At 35.8% G+C, this 20780-nt stretch overlaps 1 protein-coding gene across 6 annotated transcripts in view; it reads left to right on the top strand.

The window, feature by feature from the left end:
• LOC308633837 (thymocyte selection-associated high mobility group box protein TOX-like) overlaps positions 1-20780 on the top strand; it is a 65808-nt gene that overhangs the window by 22432 nt on the left and 22596 nt on the right. For 5 of the 6 annotated variants that reach the window (XR_014018883.1, XR_014018884.1, XR_014018885.1 and 2 more), the window contains one exon: positions 5815-6057. Coding sequence is in view for 2 of the 6 variants with exons in the window: in XM_081266985.1 (XP_081123111.1) it covers positions 5815-6057 (243 nt within the window). In the remaining 4 variants the exon portion in view is untranslated. Of the gene's footprint in view, positions 1-5814; positions 7282-20780 lie in introns of those variants that run through there. The other variant, XM_081266984.1, reaches the window with a different exon arrangement.

The raw sequence follows: 20780 nt of genomic DNA, 5'->3' as shown, positions 1-20780 counted from the left end.
GAGATCTTCCAGAAATTAGGTGAGAAGTTTCTTTTTATTTTTCATTGAAATGGGGAGCTGAGGAGGGTTGGATATGCAGGAAGAATGTTGGTTTTAGTCAAATGGCTGAAAAGGCATCCATGCAAGCAGATCAATCCAGAGGATCTGAAGGATCCCCTTTAACTTCCCTAACCCCAGTCTCTCGATTCTAGACTCAGAATTTATCCTTTTGATTAGCAATTTTTTTTTGGTACTAGGTATTGAACCCAGAGGTCCTTAACCACTGAACCACATTCCCAGACATTTTTTTAATATTTTATTTATACAGGATAATATTGCAAAGTTGGTTAGGGCTTCAGTAAGTTGCTGAGGCTGGCTTTAAACATGCAATCTGCCTGCCTCAGCCTCCTGAGCTGCTGGGATTACAGGCAGGAGGCACCATACCCATTTGAAGATGGCCTTTTTAGCAGCACAAGCCAGTGTATTAGAATGTTGTATCTTTTGTGTCCATTCAGAAGTGGACATTTCAGTTCACAAATGCCTTTTACCTTTTACCTGGGTTAGTAGGAGTTGGACCACCAGAAACTCATCAGGCCGGTGCTTCAGGCCTGCAAATAAAGCTCCTTGAAGGAGGGAATTTGTTGATGTTCTGCACATTAAGTTATTAATAGCACTTTCAGCATCTTTTGACTACTCCCTGTTCCCCACTCTCTTTTTATCCTTCAATGTAAGGCATGCAATTTAATCTCACCAAAACACAAGTGAGGCTTTAGCTTACCTTTTCATGGAGAGTGATTCAATGCATTATGTATAAATGGGGGTACACTTTTCTCCACTAGGATGCTTAAATGATGGCAAATAGATGGAAATTCTGTCATTGTGGGGAACATATCTATATCCCTAGCACAGTGTCTATTTGTTTTCTTAGACTCTACTCAATCCATGGCATGTCTATGAACATAGACATAGGTACACAAAGCCACCCTTTATTAAGAACTTTTAATCTGGCAAACGTATATTTTAGGACTTTGCACATATGTTTTTGTTTTTAATGCTCCTAAGAAACCCATGAAGCAGGTTTTGAAACTGAGCCTCACAAGGAATAAGAAACTTGCTTCAGAACCCAACCTCAGAAATGCTTTCAAGAACCTGGACACAGACTTGTACATTGGACCCTGAAGCCTCAATTCCTTCCAACAAGCTCTGTGACTGTTATTAGTCATTGAAGGAATCATTATATGTACTCTCAACCAGTCCAAAATCTGTCTCCTTGTGGTCAGAGAAAGATGTAGCCCTTTATAAGCTAAATGTGCAAATACCACCTTTTAAGGTTTTAAGAAAATGACTTACAAGAGTCATCAACTCAATTATTTAGAATTGTAAAAATACTCTCACAAGGATGATTATATTTTAAAATTACTATTTTAATACTTCCAATACTCCCTTTGTAGCCTTGAATAGTTCATATGTTTTCTAGAATTAGCCAAGCCTCATGACAGTACACCCCCACCCCATACTCTTGGGCATTTGGACCCTTCTCCTGGAGACAGTTAGCCATGGTGCCTCCATAGTGGGATGGAAGGGTCCCAATATGCCTGCTAGCACCAGCAACATGACAAGACTTAAGATCAGGGAGAATCTGGTTGGGTAACAACCATATAATTTTGAGTCATTTGGAGCATATAGACTGGCTATAGTTTGAACCAAATCACTTTGCATATTTAGTTGTTATGGTGAAAATCTAAGGTTAAATGAAAGGTATTACCGTAATTTTACCCCACTATCCTTAAACGGTTTCTCGCCATTTGTGCAAGTGGTCATCATTGACATTGACTATTGCCTGGGAAGAGAAAGGTGGGATGGTTGAGGCTACGGTTCTGATTCTGGCCTCCTGGATGGGATAGATAAAACATAATTTAGGTCATGAGCTGGCAGATGATGCTACCTTTGAATGTCTATACCTGCTCCGCCCCAGCATTCTCTACTGGACTCGAGCCCCAGAGAGCCTCCCAGGTCATGGGATTCAATCCTTGGTGGGCTTGAACTCAGGCTAAAAAAAAAAAAAACTGTAGTTCTGTGATTGTGTGAGAATTTAGAGACCCTCTTGGAAAAGATCAAATTTCTTTGTTCCTGAGAGGGTTGATGAATGAATGATTATTCATACTCAAAGCCACGCTGAAATTTGAGGGATGGAAATATGTTGAATGGAAAGAGCCTGAGTCACCTGACAAGGGCAGCGAGTCTCCTGTATCACTGGATGGCTGTGACATAAACCTGCTCTGACTGCACAGCCCCTGCTCCCTCTCCTGTGTTCCTATTGCTGGGGTCAGAGGACCTTCTCAGGCCCCTTCATCTAATTAGGCCCTCACTGCTGGCCAGGTGTGGGCATCAGAACTGCTGCCATGACCTGACTTCAGGTGTCTAAGCATTCACCCAAAAGGGCCCTGATGTCCTGCCTGTAGTATGTATTAAACTTCACCAGCTTCTGAGAACCAGGGGCCCATAAGCTCTCCCTGAGGAATCTCTGTGTCACCATGGTATGGTAAGTGCAAGCCAGATCAGCATCCAGAGAGGGACACAGACTTCTCCACCCAGCTGTCCCCAAGCTACTCAAGCTAATACTCTTCTAACAGAGTGTTTTTGGCCTATTGACACACTGTGACCTGAACCGACCAGCACAAAGTCTTGGGAATACAAGATAATTATTCAAACCCAGGGAATAATAGGGGTATATTCAACAAACTTCTTACCTTCAAAGGCTCATCTTAGCATTCCTTCATTCAAGCATTTATTCATTCATTGTTTTATTTATTCATTCAGAAACATTTAACATTAATTTTAACCAAGCAGCTTCATAGATAATGAGAGAAGATACTAGATCATATCTTATGGTTCTTCCCCTACTGCAAATTGTCAGGAATATAAAATGTATTATTAAGTTAAACACCTTCCTAATAAGTTTTTAAAAATCAAAGTTAAGCTGTAATGTCATAGAAATCATTGTTGCAGAATTAGCTAATTCGTGTCTATGTTTTTTTTTTAAATAAAAATTAGTCTGGCATTAACTTTTTAAACATTTCTGGGATGTTTTGACATTTGTACAATTACCATAAGGCTTTTACATGGTATCAGTTACACTGTTATACACTCTCAGCAAATAATCACATCATGACTTCTAATGCAAAGTATAGAAACTACTAAGTAGCCTTACATTGTTAAAATTCTTGACCCAAATAACCACTGATTACTGGTTAAGTTGTGGAATCTGTGGTTTTGGTATATAATTGCATGGATTAAATAATGTTAATGTGTAATTACATGAAAATAAACCACGTAGCTTAGTTAAATTGCAGTACAATTGTTATCACTGAATGTAAAGTGATACCAATTAAACCTTCCTTTAAAACACCACAAATTAAGATTTAACTACTGAAGAAACTCTAGAATATAAAGTCATGGTATACTCTGGATAGAATATCTCAGTATTTTCAGAAGTTTAATGGTGTTTTTAAAATTAAAAACATCTTTCTTCTTTACTTCTGCATTAATTGTGACTTATTCAGGAAAGTTTCAAATAGTCACTGGATTAACTTCTTAAAAGATGTATCTAAAAGATGCAGCATTGTAATATTGACAAAGAAACAATTAAGGAATTAAGAATTCCTCTGCTCATATAAAATAAATAATTTTAGTGGGTGGGCACTGGAGAAGAATTCGGAAAAAAAGGAAAAAAACTTGTTACTAATGCTGATTCTGTTTAACAAAGGAAATTTTGTTCAACACAATTAGGAAATTTTGTTTAACAAAGATAGTTGAGGATTAGCAATTTTGTATCATTCTACCTAATAAAATAGTAAAAACTGAACCACTTATATAAATGTTTCTAAGCAAGAAAAACAGTTTCTTCATCATCTATCCAGCTCCTTCTATGTACTGAGTTGCCCGTTTACCAGCTAAGTGAACTTGGACAGGTAGTTTAATCTCTGAGCCTCAATTTTCCTTTCAGGTAAATGGGAGGTAATAATAGTTATACAAAAGCATATTATATGGTTCAACTAAAAACAGTGCAGTCAAAGAATTCCATACACTACCTTTTATGAAATAGACATTGATAAATATGCTTTCTTCTACTTCCACACTGGGCATCTTTTAGGCTTCTGTGAATATCTGTACAAGAAACTGATGACTTAGTTCTGTAGACTTAGGATCTATAATACATCAGGTACAGGAGAATTTAATCAAACTGGTAGTTTTGACACAGGTCACTAACATATATTTTTCAGACAAGAAATACATATCGTTATAGAAGAATTTAGTAATGGGTGATTGAACTTTTTAAGCTGGTGACTTTTTAAAAACAGAATGTTAGAAATATCAAGAAACATGATGTATAAGGATGAATCAAATTGTTCCTTCATATACCCTAGACTGTAACCCACACTTGCCTCTCCATGGCCAGGTCTAAATTTCAGGTGTTCAAAGTAACTCTTCATTTAATCTTGTCTTCTGACAGCACCTCAACAAGTATATCAAAACTTGTACAACATTTAGCAAGTGCAATTTGAAGATTTTCTTTCTGTTAGACAAATAGACGCCATCTGGAAAAAATAACCCCAGGCGCTTGGACGCAGGAGCATGAAGCTTATTGGCTGAACACCCAATGAATACCTTACACTGCTTTCTTTGGCTCCTACCCTTTGCCTGCTCATTTCAAATCTTGCACACTTCAGTAAGCTGTGTGCTGTTAGACAAGGGGATCCTTGTTACCCATGCACGCAAACACTCTGAAGGCTCTCTTAATTTGGAAGATAGGCTTGCAAGAATTATCTGGACGGAAATGTTTCCTTTCATATTGAGACACCTGTTCCATAAAGGACTGCTAAATATAGCTGTCCATTGATATTAATTTCTAACAATGTTTCTTTATTCAGTTGTTGCTTATATTTTTCAACTTTTACCACATTCCATTTTTAGACATGAGTGTCTTCATATAATCTTCCCTTCCTTCTTCCCTCCCTCCCTTCCTATTTTATCTAAATCTTGTAAAAGAAAAAGCCCCAGGTGCTATTACTTTTAATGCTATTTATTTTACTGATTGACTTTTATTCCAGAATTAGGAGTATAATAATATTAGTATTATTTTGTCTGTCACAAATGGACTGAACTGAATTTAAATGGTTGCAATATTATTTATCAGCTTTTAGGAGGAGATCAACTAAATGTTAATAGAAATCATGAAAGCAATCTTCACTTTTGTTTTGATGATAAAATCTTTGTGATAAAGTTAGCTTTTAATGGCATGCTATATCAAACTTTTGGTGCACCCACACTTATGCAGGAAGCTTAAGTTACTTCTTTATTAGTAACTTTTCCTTTGTCAGTTGTGAGCAGGTAGCTTTTCAAAACTCAAAAGCAATTGCCCTAGACTTCTGGAATTCATTTTTATTACATCCCATAATCTGAGCAGTAGGGAACCCTATGAAACATGTTCAATCAAACATTAATTTTATAAATTGCCTTCGTTCCCCACAATTCCCATGAAAAAGGTATTCAGCTAGATTAAAACTCTGGAAAATTTTAATGGAACCTTTGAAATCTGTTTGAGCTCGGCTTCCTGGAAAAATAAAAACTGCCTAATGGAAGCAGTCTTTATACCAGAAGTGGATGTGCCTTTGAGGCAATTTTCTTCTATGTGAAATAGTGAAAATGGCAGCTGGGTAATCTGAATGCTTGAAATGTCTCTGCCAAATTAAAGGGTCATGTGTGCTCTCTCACGGTGAGGAAAAACAAGTCCATGAAATTTGTAACAATGTCACTCTTGTCTTCTTCTCACAGTCCTACCCTGGTCCAAGTCTGGAAAGCAAAGACTTTAACATTCCTCCCATCACTCCACCTTCCCTCCCTGACCACTCCCTGGTACACCTGAATGAAGTTGAAACTGGTTACCACTCTCTGTGTCACCCAATGAACCACAATGGCCTGCTCCCATTCCATCCGCAAAACATGGACCTACCTGAAATCACCGTCTCCAACATGCTGGGCCAGGACGGAACGCTGCTTTCCAACTCCATTTCTGTGGTAAGAGTCTGCTTACCTGTTTGTGGCAGGGAGGGAGAGACATAATAAAGGCAAGGAGTCATTTAACCGAAGGACCTTTCAATTGGGATGATGGCATTCTGAAATGATGAAGACATTTTTAGCGATGGAGCATGCTTCCTATAAATCTTTCAAATTCCTAACATGATTTTCCATTGTATATTTATGACAAGGCAAAATCAGTTAGTTACTTGTGTGATCGCTCATATTTGCAACCCAAAGTACTAAATGTTGCTTAACATTGAATATGCTGTCACACAAACGTCTTCCCACTTTTTAGATAAAAAGAATCCTCCTAAAGGTAAGATCCCCACATCTCTGAACAGGAACTGCTGTCAATCTTGCTTCCCGCCTCCCCCCCCACTCATTTTCTACTCTCAAATTTCACAAATTTACCTTATAGTGGAGGCAAGAAAGCAGTTTTTTATTTCTATTTTGGAAGTGTAATTTGTTTGATCAAAACTCACCCTTTGAATTGTTGAACAGTTGAAATTTCTCAAATTTAGTGGGACTGTTTATCACCCAGAAAAGTAGTTAAAAACTGTAATTCCCAGGACCTGCCCAGAGAGTCCAGGGGTCTGTATTTTTACAAGCATCCCATAATTGAGAAACACTGACTTACCATAAAAGCTTTCCTTCTGGATTTTATGTCATCTAAAAACTTAATTTCTCTGTCTGTATTACAAGGAGTGAAAAAAAAATGTCAGTAATATATGGCCACAGGCAGAACTTCTGACCACATCATTAAAAACACCTCTCAGGTTAACTGTGACTTTTAATTAGCACTCTTTGATTTTCATTGTTCAATCAGTTCACAGTCCAACTAACTGTGTGTTTTGTTTTGTTTTGTTTTTTTGAGTCACCTAACATGGCTGTCATGTTCACAATGAGCAAATTGATTAACTTGCTCATATTACTTTGTTTCTGATACAAAATGCATTTCATGTGACCACTTATCTAGATCACTTCCAGATACATCTCTAACTAGAGCCACTTCACAAGAAGGTTTTTCTGATAATCACCAACCTAATGGGAAGGGGCTAAAAGGAAAGTCAAAATAAATCCCCAAGTGGTTTTGGAAAATGAAGCTGAATGCCACAATAGTTCATGCAGTTCTCCTAAAATCTGACAGCCTTCTGGGTGGCCAAGAGGGGGAAACTTACATGCAACAGCATCAGTAGGAGAAATCCCAGCCCAGTTGCCCTGGTTTTTAGGTTAGACTACATCCATCTGAATAGATGTAGTAATCTATGAATATTAACTATGACTCCATAAGATAGAAAATAGATTTTTTTGAACAAGCATGCTAAACATGTGATTTTAAACATGCCATGTTTTAAAATTTTGAGACAGGTTTTTCTAATTTTCTAATTGGTCTACCTACATTCCTTATGTTTACCTTGAAATTGCAATCTTACTGATTTAGGCACTTGAGTCCCTGGAATTCATATGCATGTATCATTGCACCCAGAGAAAAAAATACTTTTAAAACATCAATTTTTTGGTATAACAATTGAAAACACCATGTTCATTTGAAATATAATATGGGTAAAGTAACTGATAATACTGCAAAAAAGTAACTGATAATTCTGGGAAAGGGGGAAGTTGTCATTGAATAGGAAGCTAACATTTTATATATAAATTCAACACAAAATACTGGGGCACAAATTTAAAATCACACTTAGCAACTGTCTGAAGATTAAAAAAATAAAATAAAAAAGTACCAGATATGTAGCTAAGTGGTATAGTACCTCTGGCTCAATCCACAATACCACAATCTCCAAAAGAAAGAGAATGAATTCAGGAGGAAAGAAAAACTGAGATATCTATAGAGTATCTCACCCCCTTCCTGGAGGAAAAATATACACAGAGTTGTGTTTCTGATGATAATCCCACTCCAGAATCCACAACAGAATTTGAGAAGATTCTGAAATGTTGCCACAAATGTTCTCAGATAGAACTTAAGGTAGGGGCTAAAGATATTCTATAGGATACTATAGGACTTGTTAATATATGCTCCAGTTGACTGTCCAGTGGAGATTCATGGCTGACCTTTCTCAGAAGAAGACACAGGACAGCAGAAACTAAAGATTACACCAGGGATTTTAGCCAACCATTGCCAGATCCCACCAGAATCAGTGCAGCCAGTTTCAACCACACTCACCATCCAGTCTCAGGATTTCTCTGCACACTCATCATTTACTGTATTTGTAGAAACCAAGTGTCCTCCCTATAAATCACAAAGTACCTATACAAAAGAAGAAAACTCAGGTTCACTGAACAAAAGTGAGGGAGCCTAGAAATGGATACCCACAATGGAAGGCTTCACACCAGATGATCAAAAGTTGCTTCTTTTTACTGAATGTGTGTGGATTGGACAATGCTTATATAAGGGCTCCTGATTGGACACACCTTATGTCTTCATATGTTCAATCTGAGCCTAGTGAGTTTTTTTAGTGACAGGAGATAACCTCAAATCCACAAATAAATGATGTCACAATTGTAGGGTCTTCTCTGTACATTTATTTTTTTTTCTTTTGATTTTCTGGGAATTGAATTCCAGATCCTCAGACTGCAGCTAATTTAAGGCAAGGTATCCTTGGAGAAGTAAAATCCAACCAACCCAGAAAAATACTTGCATTTAATCTTGCATATGAGGCCTTTTGAATTTGTAGATTTTATATATATATATATATATATATATATATATATATAATTTATGGATGGAAATAATACAGTGACAATCCTGTAAAATTTCAGTTAACTTCTCTTGTGTGGAAACAGATTGAAGATTAAAATTATATGATGTAGAAAGATAATTATTTTTTAGAATACATATATAAACAGTAAAAATTGAATTTTATAGCATAACCCAAAATAACCACTATGTGAAAATTACCATTATGTTACTAAAATATTAGTAATGAAGTATATGTATTTTTGGAACAGCACCCTGAAAACTATGTCAAGACTCCAGAAAACCTCACTTCACAGAACCATATTTGAGAGTTATGCTTGTCCTGAGTTCAGGAAGATGAAGGACATGACCATTTCTTTTTATGCTACAGGTGAAAGATACATTATTTTTAGCAATATTTTTCCCAACTCATAAAAAACTAGAGAGAAACTGTCCTGAGTGAGAACAGGGAGAGTTAACCAGAATGAAGTGTAATGTGTGTGTGTGTGTGTGTGTGTGTGTGTGTGTGTGTGTGTATTTTTTTTTTCCCCAGATACAAAGATTTGAGTCTATTATTTAAATTGATTAATGGTATATTCCTAATTTTATGACATGGCCTTAGACCCAATGGCCTTTCTATAACATTTTCTTTTTCTTCCTAGGATGAAAGCCCCTAAAGAGAATAGGCTTGAAATCAAGATGAATTGTTTTGCTATGCATGATGTCATACACCTGTAATTAGGGGATTTAAAATTTTGCTTCTTTAAGAATACTACTAAAGCACAAGAAATAGAAACAAGAGTCAATAGGGCTGGGGATGTGGCTCAAGCGGTAGCGCGCTCGCCTGGCATGCGTGCGGCCCGGGTTCGATCCTCAGCACCACGTACCAACAAAGATGTTGTGTCCGCCGAGAACTAAAAAATAAATATTAAAAATTCTCTCTCTCTCTCTCTCTCTCTCTCTCCCCTCTCTCACTCTCTCTTTAAAAAAAAAAGAGTCAATAAATGGGATGAATTTAAACTTAAAATATTCTTCTCAGTAAAGGAAAAAAATCAGTGATGCAAAAAGTGATACCAGAGAATAGGAGCAAATTTTTACCACATGCACATCAGAAAGAACCCTAATTTCCAGGATGTATAAAGATTTTAAAAACTTAATACCAAAAAACAAGTTTTCCAATCATTAAATGAAATGATCTAAGGAACTAAGATAAATAATCAATCAATAAATTAAAAAAATCAACATCTCTAGCAATTAAAGAATTGCAAATCAAAACTACTCTAAAATTTAATCTTACTCCAATCAGAATGACAGTTATTAAAAAATACAAGCAAAAATGTATTTTGATGAGGATGTGGGGAAAAGGGCCCACTGTTACAGTGTTGGTAGGACTCTAAATTGGTGATACCAATCTGGAAAAGAATGAGGAGATTCCTTAGAAAACTTGGAAAGGAAACATAATTGACCCAGCTATCCCACTCCTCAGTTTAGACCAACAAGAGCTAAAACAGCATAATACAGTGGCATATCAGCATCAATGTTCATTGCAAATCAATTCACAATAAGTAAACTATAGAACCAATCTATATGCTCTTCAATAGATGAATGGATAAAGAAAATATGATTTATCTACACAGTGGAATATTACTGAGCATTAAAAGAGAATAAAATTATGGAATTGGGAAGTAAATGGATGTAGTTGGAGAATGTCAAGTTAAGGCAAGTAAACCAATCCACTAAACCAAAGACCTAATGTATACTCTGCTAAGTGGATACTGATCCACAATGAGGGAAGTGGGAGGTAGCATGGAAAAAAATGAAGAAACTATGAATAAGACAAAGGGGAGGGAGGTGATGGGAGATGGTAGAGAGGTAAGTAAGATGGTGGAATGCAAGGGAAATCTTTTGTACACAAAGTAGAGGTACATGGGTTTGTAGCTATTCTTTCTGTATGAGAGAAATAAAAATTTGTGCTCCACTTGTGTACTATGAAGTGAAATGCATTCTACTCTAATAGCAAGTTAGAACAAATTAATAAATTAAGTGATTTTTAAAAATTCAGGACAGAGACTTGCCTTCCCCTAGATCTATATATAAACATATTCTGTATATACCATGCACATATAAAATGTATATAATTTATAAACATTTTTTTCATATTTTTATCAATTTTTTTAAATAAATGACAACAGAAGCATTACAATTCTTATTCCAGGTATAGAGCACAATTTTTCATATCCCTGGTTATATATAAAGTATGTTGTCACCAATTTGTGTCTTCATACATGTACTTTTGATGATGAACTCTGTTACATTGCAACATCCTTGCTAATTCCCTGCCCCTTTCCTTTATTTCCATCTCTCTGCTCTATCTAAAATTCATCTATTTCTCTCATTCTCTCCCTCTCTACCCCATTATGAGTCAGCCTCTTTATATCAGACAAAATATTTGACATTTTTTTTTGGAATTGGGTGGCATCACTTAGCATTATGTTCTCCAATTCTATCCATTTACCTGCAAATGCCAGATATGATTACACACCTAGAAAACTCAAAAAAATACACCAGAAAAATTCTAGAAGTAGTACATAAATTTAGCAAAGTAGCAGGATATAAAATCAACACCCATAAAAGAAAGCTATTTCTGTATATTAGTGAAAAATCTTCTGAGAAAGAAATGAAGATAACTACTCCATTTTCAATAATATAAAAAAAAAGATACTTGGGAAGCAACTTAATGAAAAAGGTGAAAGATCTAAACAAGAAAAACTACAGAACCCCAAAGAAAAAAAATTTAAAAAAGACCTTAGAAGATGGAAAGATCTACCTTGATCATGAATAGTCAGAATTGATATTATCAAAATGACCATACTACCAAAAGCACTATACAGATTTACTGCAATTCTGATCAAAATTCCAATGGTATTCCTCATAGAAATAGAAAAAGCAACTATGAAATTTATCTCAAAAAGAAGAGACCAAGAATAGCTAAAGCAATCTTTAGCAGGAAGAGTGAAGCAGGTGGCATCAATATACCAGACCTTAAACTAGACTACAGAGCATTGGTAACAAAACAGCATGACATTGGCAAAAAAAAAAAAAAAAAAAAAAAAAAAAACAGACTGGAAGATAAATGGTACAGAATAGAGGACACAGAGACTAACTCACAAAATTACAATTATAATATATTAGACAAAAGTGCCAAAAACATGCACTGGAGAAAATATAGCCTCTTCAACAAACCACTATCTCTTGCCATGCACAAAACTCAACTCAAAGTGTATCAAGAACCTAGGAATTAAACCAGAGACTCTGCATCTAATAGAATAAAACCCAGGCTCTAATCTCCATCATGTGGTATTAGGCCCCAATTTCCTTAATAAGACAACTGTAGCACAATAATTAAAACAAATAATCAATAAATGGGATGAAATCAAACTAAAAAGTTTATTCTCAGCAAAAGAAACAAACTGTTAGGTGAAGAGAGAGCCTACATCCTAGAATGATTTTTTACCCCTCACACATTAGATAGAGCACTAATCTCTAGGGTACTTAAAGAACTCAAAAAGCTAAGCAAATAATAATAATAATAACCCAATCAAAAAATGGGCCAAGGATCTTAACAGAGAATTCTTAGAATAGAATATACAATCAATCAACATTTTTTCTATATATCTGATTGGTTATGGTGCTCCCATTACAGGGCCAAGCATAGTTCTGATTCAGTTTCTAAGGAAGGGAGACACAAGCAAGAAGTATTCTGAACTCTCCTTTATAAATTATCAAATACAATTATCTATGTCATTTTCTAAACACAGCTGGACATGGGAAATATAGGCTTGAAGCAGAGAACATTTTTCTTAGAAACACAGTGTAAAAGAAAGACAAAAAATAATTATTTGCACCACATTGAACCATAAGAGAAATGGAACCTGGAATTCAGAAAAGAAAGATTCAAACATTTATACTTGGGAATGTGGATGACATGGATGCCTAAAGTGAAAGAAAATTCATGTGAGTAGCAGATAATGGTTAACCAATTAGAATCTGCAGTGTCTTCCAGGGGCTTTGTCAGCTGTGCACTAGAGAACATACAGGTATTCATAGCCTCCATGAAGAAAATTATTTATCTGTGCCCTCTAAAATTATTCCAACAGTACAGATGAAAAAGCATGATGAAAAAACATGGGTATCTGGATACTAAACATAGGTATCTGGATAATAAATGGCAATTCAGCAGCCCACAGATAACTACCCAGAGACAGAACTTATGAAATTTCTTCAAAGACCATCAATGTATTGTTAGCTCCTGACATAGGGATGTCAGTCTGGCGAAATATTATTTTCTCTCCATTTTGAAGAGAGTGCATTGAGAATACATTTCAGGGGCAACTTAAATACTTTTTTTTTTCTTTCATGTTAAGAAACTCTTCAGAAATAGAGCTCACAAGACAGATTTCTTAGAAGGGTAAATGCCTGGAGATTTAAAATAAAAACATATCAGTGGCCCTGAGTGACTCAGTAAAGAAATAAATCTAAAAGGCTTATTAGAAACTGAAAAGCAAAAAGTAACTATTTCTAAAAATAAATATGTTCATTAGTTGCTATCTCCACAACATGTCATTTAGTAAACAAAAAATCATGTATAAATATTTCTAGGATTGTCCAAATTTTATTCCATATGTTTTATATTAAACCCCCAAATCCAGATAATAGAATTCATGATTTACTGCCAAAAATATTACAGAAAAAAAATTAAGGAGTGGATGTTTAGTAAATGTGTCATTTAACAATTTTATTACCATATAATTTTAAAGAAATTTATTCATTTTCCTGCAGCCATAGTGTACAGAAATTTCTTATTTATTTTTCCTGTAGTAATTAACAAAGATAAGCTATAGAATCCACTTTAAATAACCACCCTTAAAAATCATACAAGAAACCTATAATAAATGATGAGTAAAGAAAAAAGTCAATTTTAAAAAATAATTTAAACCGTTTTCTTTTTCTTGAAATCAATCTCTAGCTGCATTTTTGGATCCTTTTCTCATCTTTTAAGCCAAAAATATATAAAGAACAGAAGTTTGAACTGCAAATTTATACATGAGATATGCTTATTAACTATAAAAATTCAAAATCTTCAGAAATTTAAGAAATACAAAATAAAAATCCATCATAGGAAAAATTAAGTAATACTGATGAAAATTTAAAACAAATAAATAATCATTAACTCAAAAGAAGTTTAAATTAGTATCTATTTGTGGAAATTATTATGCTATTGAATATACATGATACTCCCCATCACAAAGACTTACTGAAATAAGAGCATATTTGATCATGATAACATATAAGTATGCAATGGTACTCACCCAAACACTTGAAGCCCAAGGGCATGGCTCAATACAATATACATCTAGGAAGAGATAAATAATAATCTGTAGGAAAAAATAGTCACTAGGGCCAGTCACATTTCATAATATATCCAGTTTAAAAAACAGCTTAAAACACTATGTATAAATTTTATATAGGTGCCTTATGCAAGTGGTACTTCACATGTGTACAATTTTAGAAACAAAATATGTAGAAATTATGAGAAAATAAAAGTCACAAAAATCACATAAGACTGAATTATACATCCCATATACAGATGATAAAACTCATCATTACAAAGGTGATAATTTCCCCAAAATTAACTCACAATATATCTCACCAAAATTGCTATGTAAAAATATGAATATATCACAGTGAAGTCTACTTTTATGTGTATTCTACAAACCAATAATTTAAAAAACTATAATATATATATATATATATATATATATATATATATATATATATATACCATAGAAGAAAGTAGGAGAATAGGGAAATGAGAAGTACTGAATACTGAAGGGGAGAAAATTATATTTCATGTTTTATGGTTATGTCAAAATAACCCTGACAATTAAATACAACAATAATGCAATAATAAAAAATCAACAAGCTTTACTTTACATGAAGTAAGAAACCAAAGCATATTTTTTTTTAAATTCATCTACAAAGTTATATGTAATTTTAGACCATGTCCTTGTGCACCAATTTCTATGTTGAATACTTGGCCAGAAAAATTGAGCCTTACTCTTGATCAAACCTCTAGATGGAATCACCAATATATACGTTGGAGCTACAGGGGATAGAAGAATACATTAAATGACACCAGACGGGTGCTCTTATCAAAATTCAGTCTAGGGAAATGCTACTGGGAAAACAACCTATCTTCTTTAGCAAAATGCCAGAAAACATGTGAAAGAATCTAGAATCTATGGCTTCAAAAAGATTTAGAGATCTCGTAAACCAATTTCAATTTATTAGATCATGAGTCTAGCAAATAAATTAATTGTGAGATAATTAGGGAATTAGAATAGTGATTAGACATTACTTATATCAAGAAATTGTTAATTTTAAAGTTGTGATAAATAGGTTTTTGGAAGAAATAACTACAGACATTTTAACAGATTTTAAAAATATAAATTATCCCCCTAAATTAATAACTGCAGCATAATTCTACCTATTATCCCAATAGGTCTCTTTTTGAAGAGTAGAGTCAGATAAAATTATTTAAAAATCCACATGGAAATATAAATGCTTGACTAGCAAAGAAAAGTATGTAGGAGATAAATAATGAGAGCCTCACCTTCAAGTGAAAGGTGCTGTAATCAAAATCACTGTAATATAATCCACATGGTATTGGTATAAGAGCAGACAAACCATTGGAACAGAAGAGTGAATCCAAAAATAGATCTCAGTATATATCATAATTTAATATGTGACAAAGGTAGTATTTCAATTCTGTGGGAAAGAATGGTTTACTTAATAAATAGTGCCGGCATAACCAGCTATTCATCTAGAACAAAATGAACTTGTATCTCAATTTCACAACAAATCAAAAAATGAGTTCCAAACAGATTAAAAACTTAAGTGTAAACAATAAGTCTTAGAAAAACACTTTGCAAAACTAGGAGATAGAGAACATCTTTAACTAAAGCCAGAAACCCAGGATGCATAAAAGATAGACATATTTGATTGTATAAAAATTTAAAACTTTTAAATGGCAAAACGTACCAAAACAAAGTCAGGTAAAAAAAAAAATATGTGCAATTCAGATAACACATAAAGGGTAAATATTTCTTATATACAACCAATTCTTACAAATTGATAAGCAAAACATAAAACATTCCAATTTTTTAAAGGGGCAAAAGGTATAAAACATATTTCGCAGAATGGCAAATCCAAGTGGCTAATAAAGATATTAAAGTCAACCAGACTCTCCAGCAGCTAGGGAATTGCAAATTGAAATAATGAGATATTACTCTACACCAAGCAGACTGGAAAAAATTAAAAAGAATGGTATTATCTATTGCAATCTCATGCATTGCTTGTGAAAAGGTGACTGTTGTTGTGTTTTGAGAAGAAATAGTCCAGCAGCATCTATTAAAGAATCCACATAGCCTTTGACCCAATGCAGCCTGGGATTGCAGCCAGTGGGAATGCAAGAAGAATTACAGAGGGCTGTATGTAAACTTTAAAACCAAGTTAATAAACATTCATGAAGATGGTTGAATAAACTGTGTGTCTGCATCATAAAACTCTATGCAGCTTCTATCAAGAAGGAATTAGAGCTACTCCACATGAACAAAAACCATCTCCATAGGGTGTTGAATGAGAAAGGCAAGATGCAGAGAATTGTATGTATTATGGTTTCCAGTAATGAAATGGAATTTGTGTGTGTGTGTAAATGTCTACATTTGTATACACACTTCTGTTTATAATGAACGTGCGGCGAAACCATGAAATGCTCTACATGGAGTTGGTAATGGGGCTATGTCAAGTTGGGGAAAGGGAGGCTTTGGGGAGATACTGAAAGGAGAAAGGGGAAGAAAAACTTGATCCCAATTAGCATAATGATATTCTATTGGTGTGTATATATATATATGTATAATGTATGTACATTATATATATGTGTATATTATACAAATATATAATGTGTCTGTACACATATAATTTTATATGAGGAATATTAGGAGAACACATTGGCACTGAATCCATATCTACATATTTGAAAGGATATGCATGATATGTTCCTAAATTCTAAAAAGCTAGTTGGACATGGTGGCCCACCCTGTCATTTAAGCAACTGGAGAGGCTGAGACAGGAGGATAACAAGTTCAAGGCCGGCCTTCACAAATTAGTAAGACCCTGTCTCAAATGCAAAAAAAAAAAAGGGCTTGGGATATAACTTAATGGAAAAGTGCCCCTGGGTCCAATTACGACTACCCCAAAAATAAATAAATAAATTTTAAAAAGCTAGTAACATGTATGATATGGTTTTATTTTGTCAAAGCGAAGTGCATGCAAACACACCCCTGTGTCTGTGGTCTGTCTAAATGCTTGGCATTGTGAATGAGCCATGGAAATGATGTGATGGGCTCAATGCCAGGTTGTTGACATTTGTTACCTCGGAGGCGACAGAGCTAGGGATGAAAGGACAACGGACTTTCTCTTTGCACATCATTGTACTGTTTTGATTGTTCAACAAGTCTTCATAGCTTTGTAATTTGAGAGAGGGGGAAAAAACCCAAAAAATACATACAGAGAGACATCCATCTAAGGACATGATGTCTTTCCTGACGCACGGAGGTCTCTGTCTTTCCAGCCTGCTAAGGATTCCGTGGTTTCTGAATCAGGAATGGGCATGCAAGGCTAAGCACATCTCTTGGGGGCATTCATTGCGACAATCATTGGCTTTTTTCTCCTTTCATCAATGAACATCATTTTTCTCTTCCTTATCTACAGTCCCCCCATGTGGCTATTTTATCCAGTTTCATGGCTTTAGACATGATGCGTGTCCCAACAACCTCCACATAGAGACCTCCAGCCCAGTCCTCTCCTCTCAACTGCAGCCCCTGGACACTGCCCGTTGACAGCTCCACATGAGCATCTAGTTGACATTTCAAGCCCAACATGATCCCAAATGGGATTTTTGATACCTTCCCTCTCTTCCAAATGCCACCAAACCTACATGACCTTGGGATAAACCTCATTAGGGATCTGTAGGGGTCCTGTCTCAGGTGGTCAGGCCAGAAAACACAGGTCACCTGTGACTTTTCTCTTTCTCTCTTGTCCTCTAGCCAATGCATCAGGAAATTCTGTTCCTTTTGTCTCCAAAATATATTCAGAATTGGCCACTTTTATCACTTGTCCTGCTTCTCTCCTGCTCGGAATGGCCATCCGGTTGCTGGCTACCCTGGGTCTGTTGCCCTCCTGCTGTGGTCCATTCCGCAGGCACCCATAGTCCAGCCCTTGAGCATGGATACCTTGATAGGATCACACCTTTGCTCAAATCCTGCACATCCCTCTCTGCACAAGCCCCTAGAATTGTTCCCATGTCATTTAGAATAAACCTCAAGGTTCACACAGGGGCTGCCTAATCTGACTCTCTGTGACCTCTCAACCTCTTCTCCTTCCACTCTCCCAGTTTACTCTCCACAGCCATTCTGGACACCCTGAAGTCCCTCAGCATGCCTGATGTGCTCTCCCGCTCTGGTGCCATCAAGCTCACAGTCCCTTTGGTTCAGAGTGCCCTCCCCCAGGACCCTGCTTGCTTTAGCTTTCTTCTCTCCTCATTCAATACCCACTCTCTTCCCCTGCGTCTCCTTGCCCTGATCCGCTGGCTCATTTTCCCACTGCACCCATCCTTTCCCGACGCACTGACATGTTTATTTACCAAGTTCATCTTTTATTGTGTATCTCATCTCCCCAGAATCTAAGTTACAAGAGGGCAAAAATCCTGCTTGGTTCACTGATGTGATAAGTGCCTAAAGCAGTGGCTAGACCATAAAAGACGCTTAACAAATACTCGTTGAATAAAAGAACAATTTGGGGCACTGTATTAGCTGGGAGCCTGGTCCTGCTCCATGTTTTAACCCAGGGTATTCTCTAGGACTGTTTTCCTCCTAAATATAATTCCTGCTGCCTTCTCTCTTTTAGAAATCATTCCAATATCTGGCTCAGTGAGGGAGCTTTCTATCATTTCCCCCACATGGTTACGAATTCTTTCTTTTTAAAAGTAATTCTTTGGTGATTCCATTGACTTTGACCAGGAAAGAAAGACAGATGCATCTCACTTGCCCATAGCTGTTCAATCTTTATTGTTATTATTTTTATTTTAGTTGTAGATGGACATGATACCTTTATTTTGTTTATTTGTTTTTATGTGGTGCTGAGTATCAAACCCAGGGCCTCACACAAGCAAGGCAAGTGCTCTACCACAGAGCCACAACCCCAGGCCTTGTCATTCAATCTTGTCCTCACAGAATCGAGAATTTGTTAGTGAGTCAAGTCTCTCCAAATCTGAGTGCATCTGATGAATTTGAGTTCTGAGACTTTGGGTCTTGGTGACCCTCCTAGTAAAAGGCAGTCTTGTGAAGCCTGACTTGGCCACCTTTCTCTAATAGCTCCTCTCCAGCCTTTAAGTGTACCAGTGCCCACGTTAACCAAGCGATGATGAAGTATGTTTTCAATTCAGAGAGGAAATGAATTGCATAAATTCTGGATAATAAAGATGAGGTTCTAATGCCTGACACTACCATTCCTTCCTACTGATCGACTCAATCTTAAAATCAAAGATATCCACCCACATCCTGCAGGAATTCATTGAAAATCTTATGCAGCTGAAAAAATTTCTATTCTCCTTTCACCATGGCTCTGGTAGTCAATTAAGAGCTTTTCAAAGTGTGACATATGCATCTTTATGTCTGTCTTCAAAGTCACTAAAGACCAGATTTTGACCATTGACTCCTGTGCTGAATATGCACGCCCCACAAGAAGAAATTTGGTTAATTTGGGACTTTGGGAATGTGTTAAACTATTTTTATCTAATTTTCTCCCAGCATAGCATTTCTGAATGACAGAAAAATGCTTTTTTATTCTCTCCTTTAAAAGCATCATATTTTCAATGTTTTTGGTTTTTTAACGTGGCCGTGTTGGACTTGAGGGGGGAACCTGTCACCGTTAGCCCACGTGTTCAAGGCCAGACGTGAATTAATACAGATCACAAAATCACACAGCAGTGACTGCAACTGTAATTTTTAAGAAAGTGACTTGAATTTTGACAAGTACTGTGAAGCAATGCCGAGAAGCACTCTGGAGCCCTCAGATGACTCAGCTCCCCGCCTGTACACAGAGGCAGGACTGACTGGTTTTCCAGATCTTTCTGTTTAGCCAATAGACAGACCCATATCCTACTCCGGCAGCTAACAGTCCTGTCCTCTTCCTTAGCCTTCTGCAAGCTTCTCCAAAGAACTCCAGCTGCAAACCATTGGTCTGAATCACTGAGGAGTTTATTTTCTTGGGGAGACCTCTGCTCTAGAAGACTCTGGTCTTATTTTGAAGTTTATTTCATTGTTCTAGCACCTTGGTAGTAAATAAGTTCTTCCCCATGTCTTTGTGTTCCTCTAAAACTGTTACTTTTTTTTTCACTTTCTTTGCTGTAAACACATTTTCCCTTAATTAAAATTAGTGGACATGGAAAATCATGGCTCATCATTCTCTGTATTATTCTTGGGGACAATATTCAAATTCTCTCTTTGATCTGTTCTATTTTAACTTTTACTTGTGAAAAATGGAAAGCTACTTTCATTTCTCATCATCTTTGGATGCTATTCAGAAATTCTATATGACTGTTGAAATGTGGTGGCCAAAACGGGACCCCATTTACTGGGTCTTTGTAGAGATGGTAGCTTTTAAAGACTGAAAACAATCAGAGAAATTAAACAGGAAGCAATAAATTTAACTGTAAAGTTTTTGGACTTCTGTACCAAATTAATAAAGCTAGCTTGGAAAGTATTTGCATTGAATACAACAGTTTAAAATTCATTTATATATATTTATATGTAGTGTATGTCTAATTCACTCACATGTATGAAAACTGGCTTATATATAATATCTAATTTTAATGAATACTTCTGTAGAAAGAAGATAAGTCATTTTT

This window comes from Spermophilus citellus (genome assembly GCF_964194105.1).
Source record: "Spermophilus citellus genome assembly, chromosome: 15".
Lineage (NCBI taxonomy): Eukaryota > Metazoa > Chordata > Mammalia > Rodentia > Sciuridae > Spermophilus > Spermophilus citellus.
Note: the sequence above shows the minus strand (reverse complement) of the source record. Positions and strands in the feature narration are given on the sequence as shown.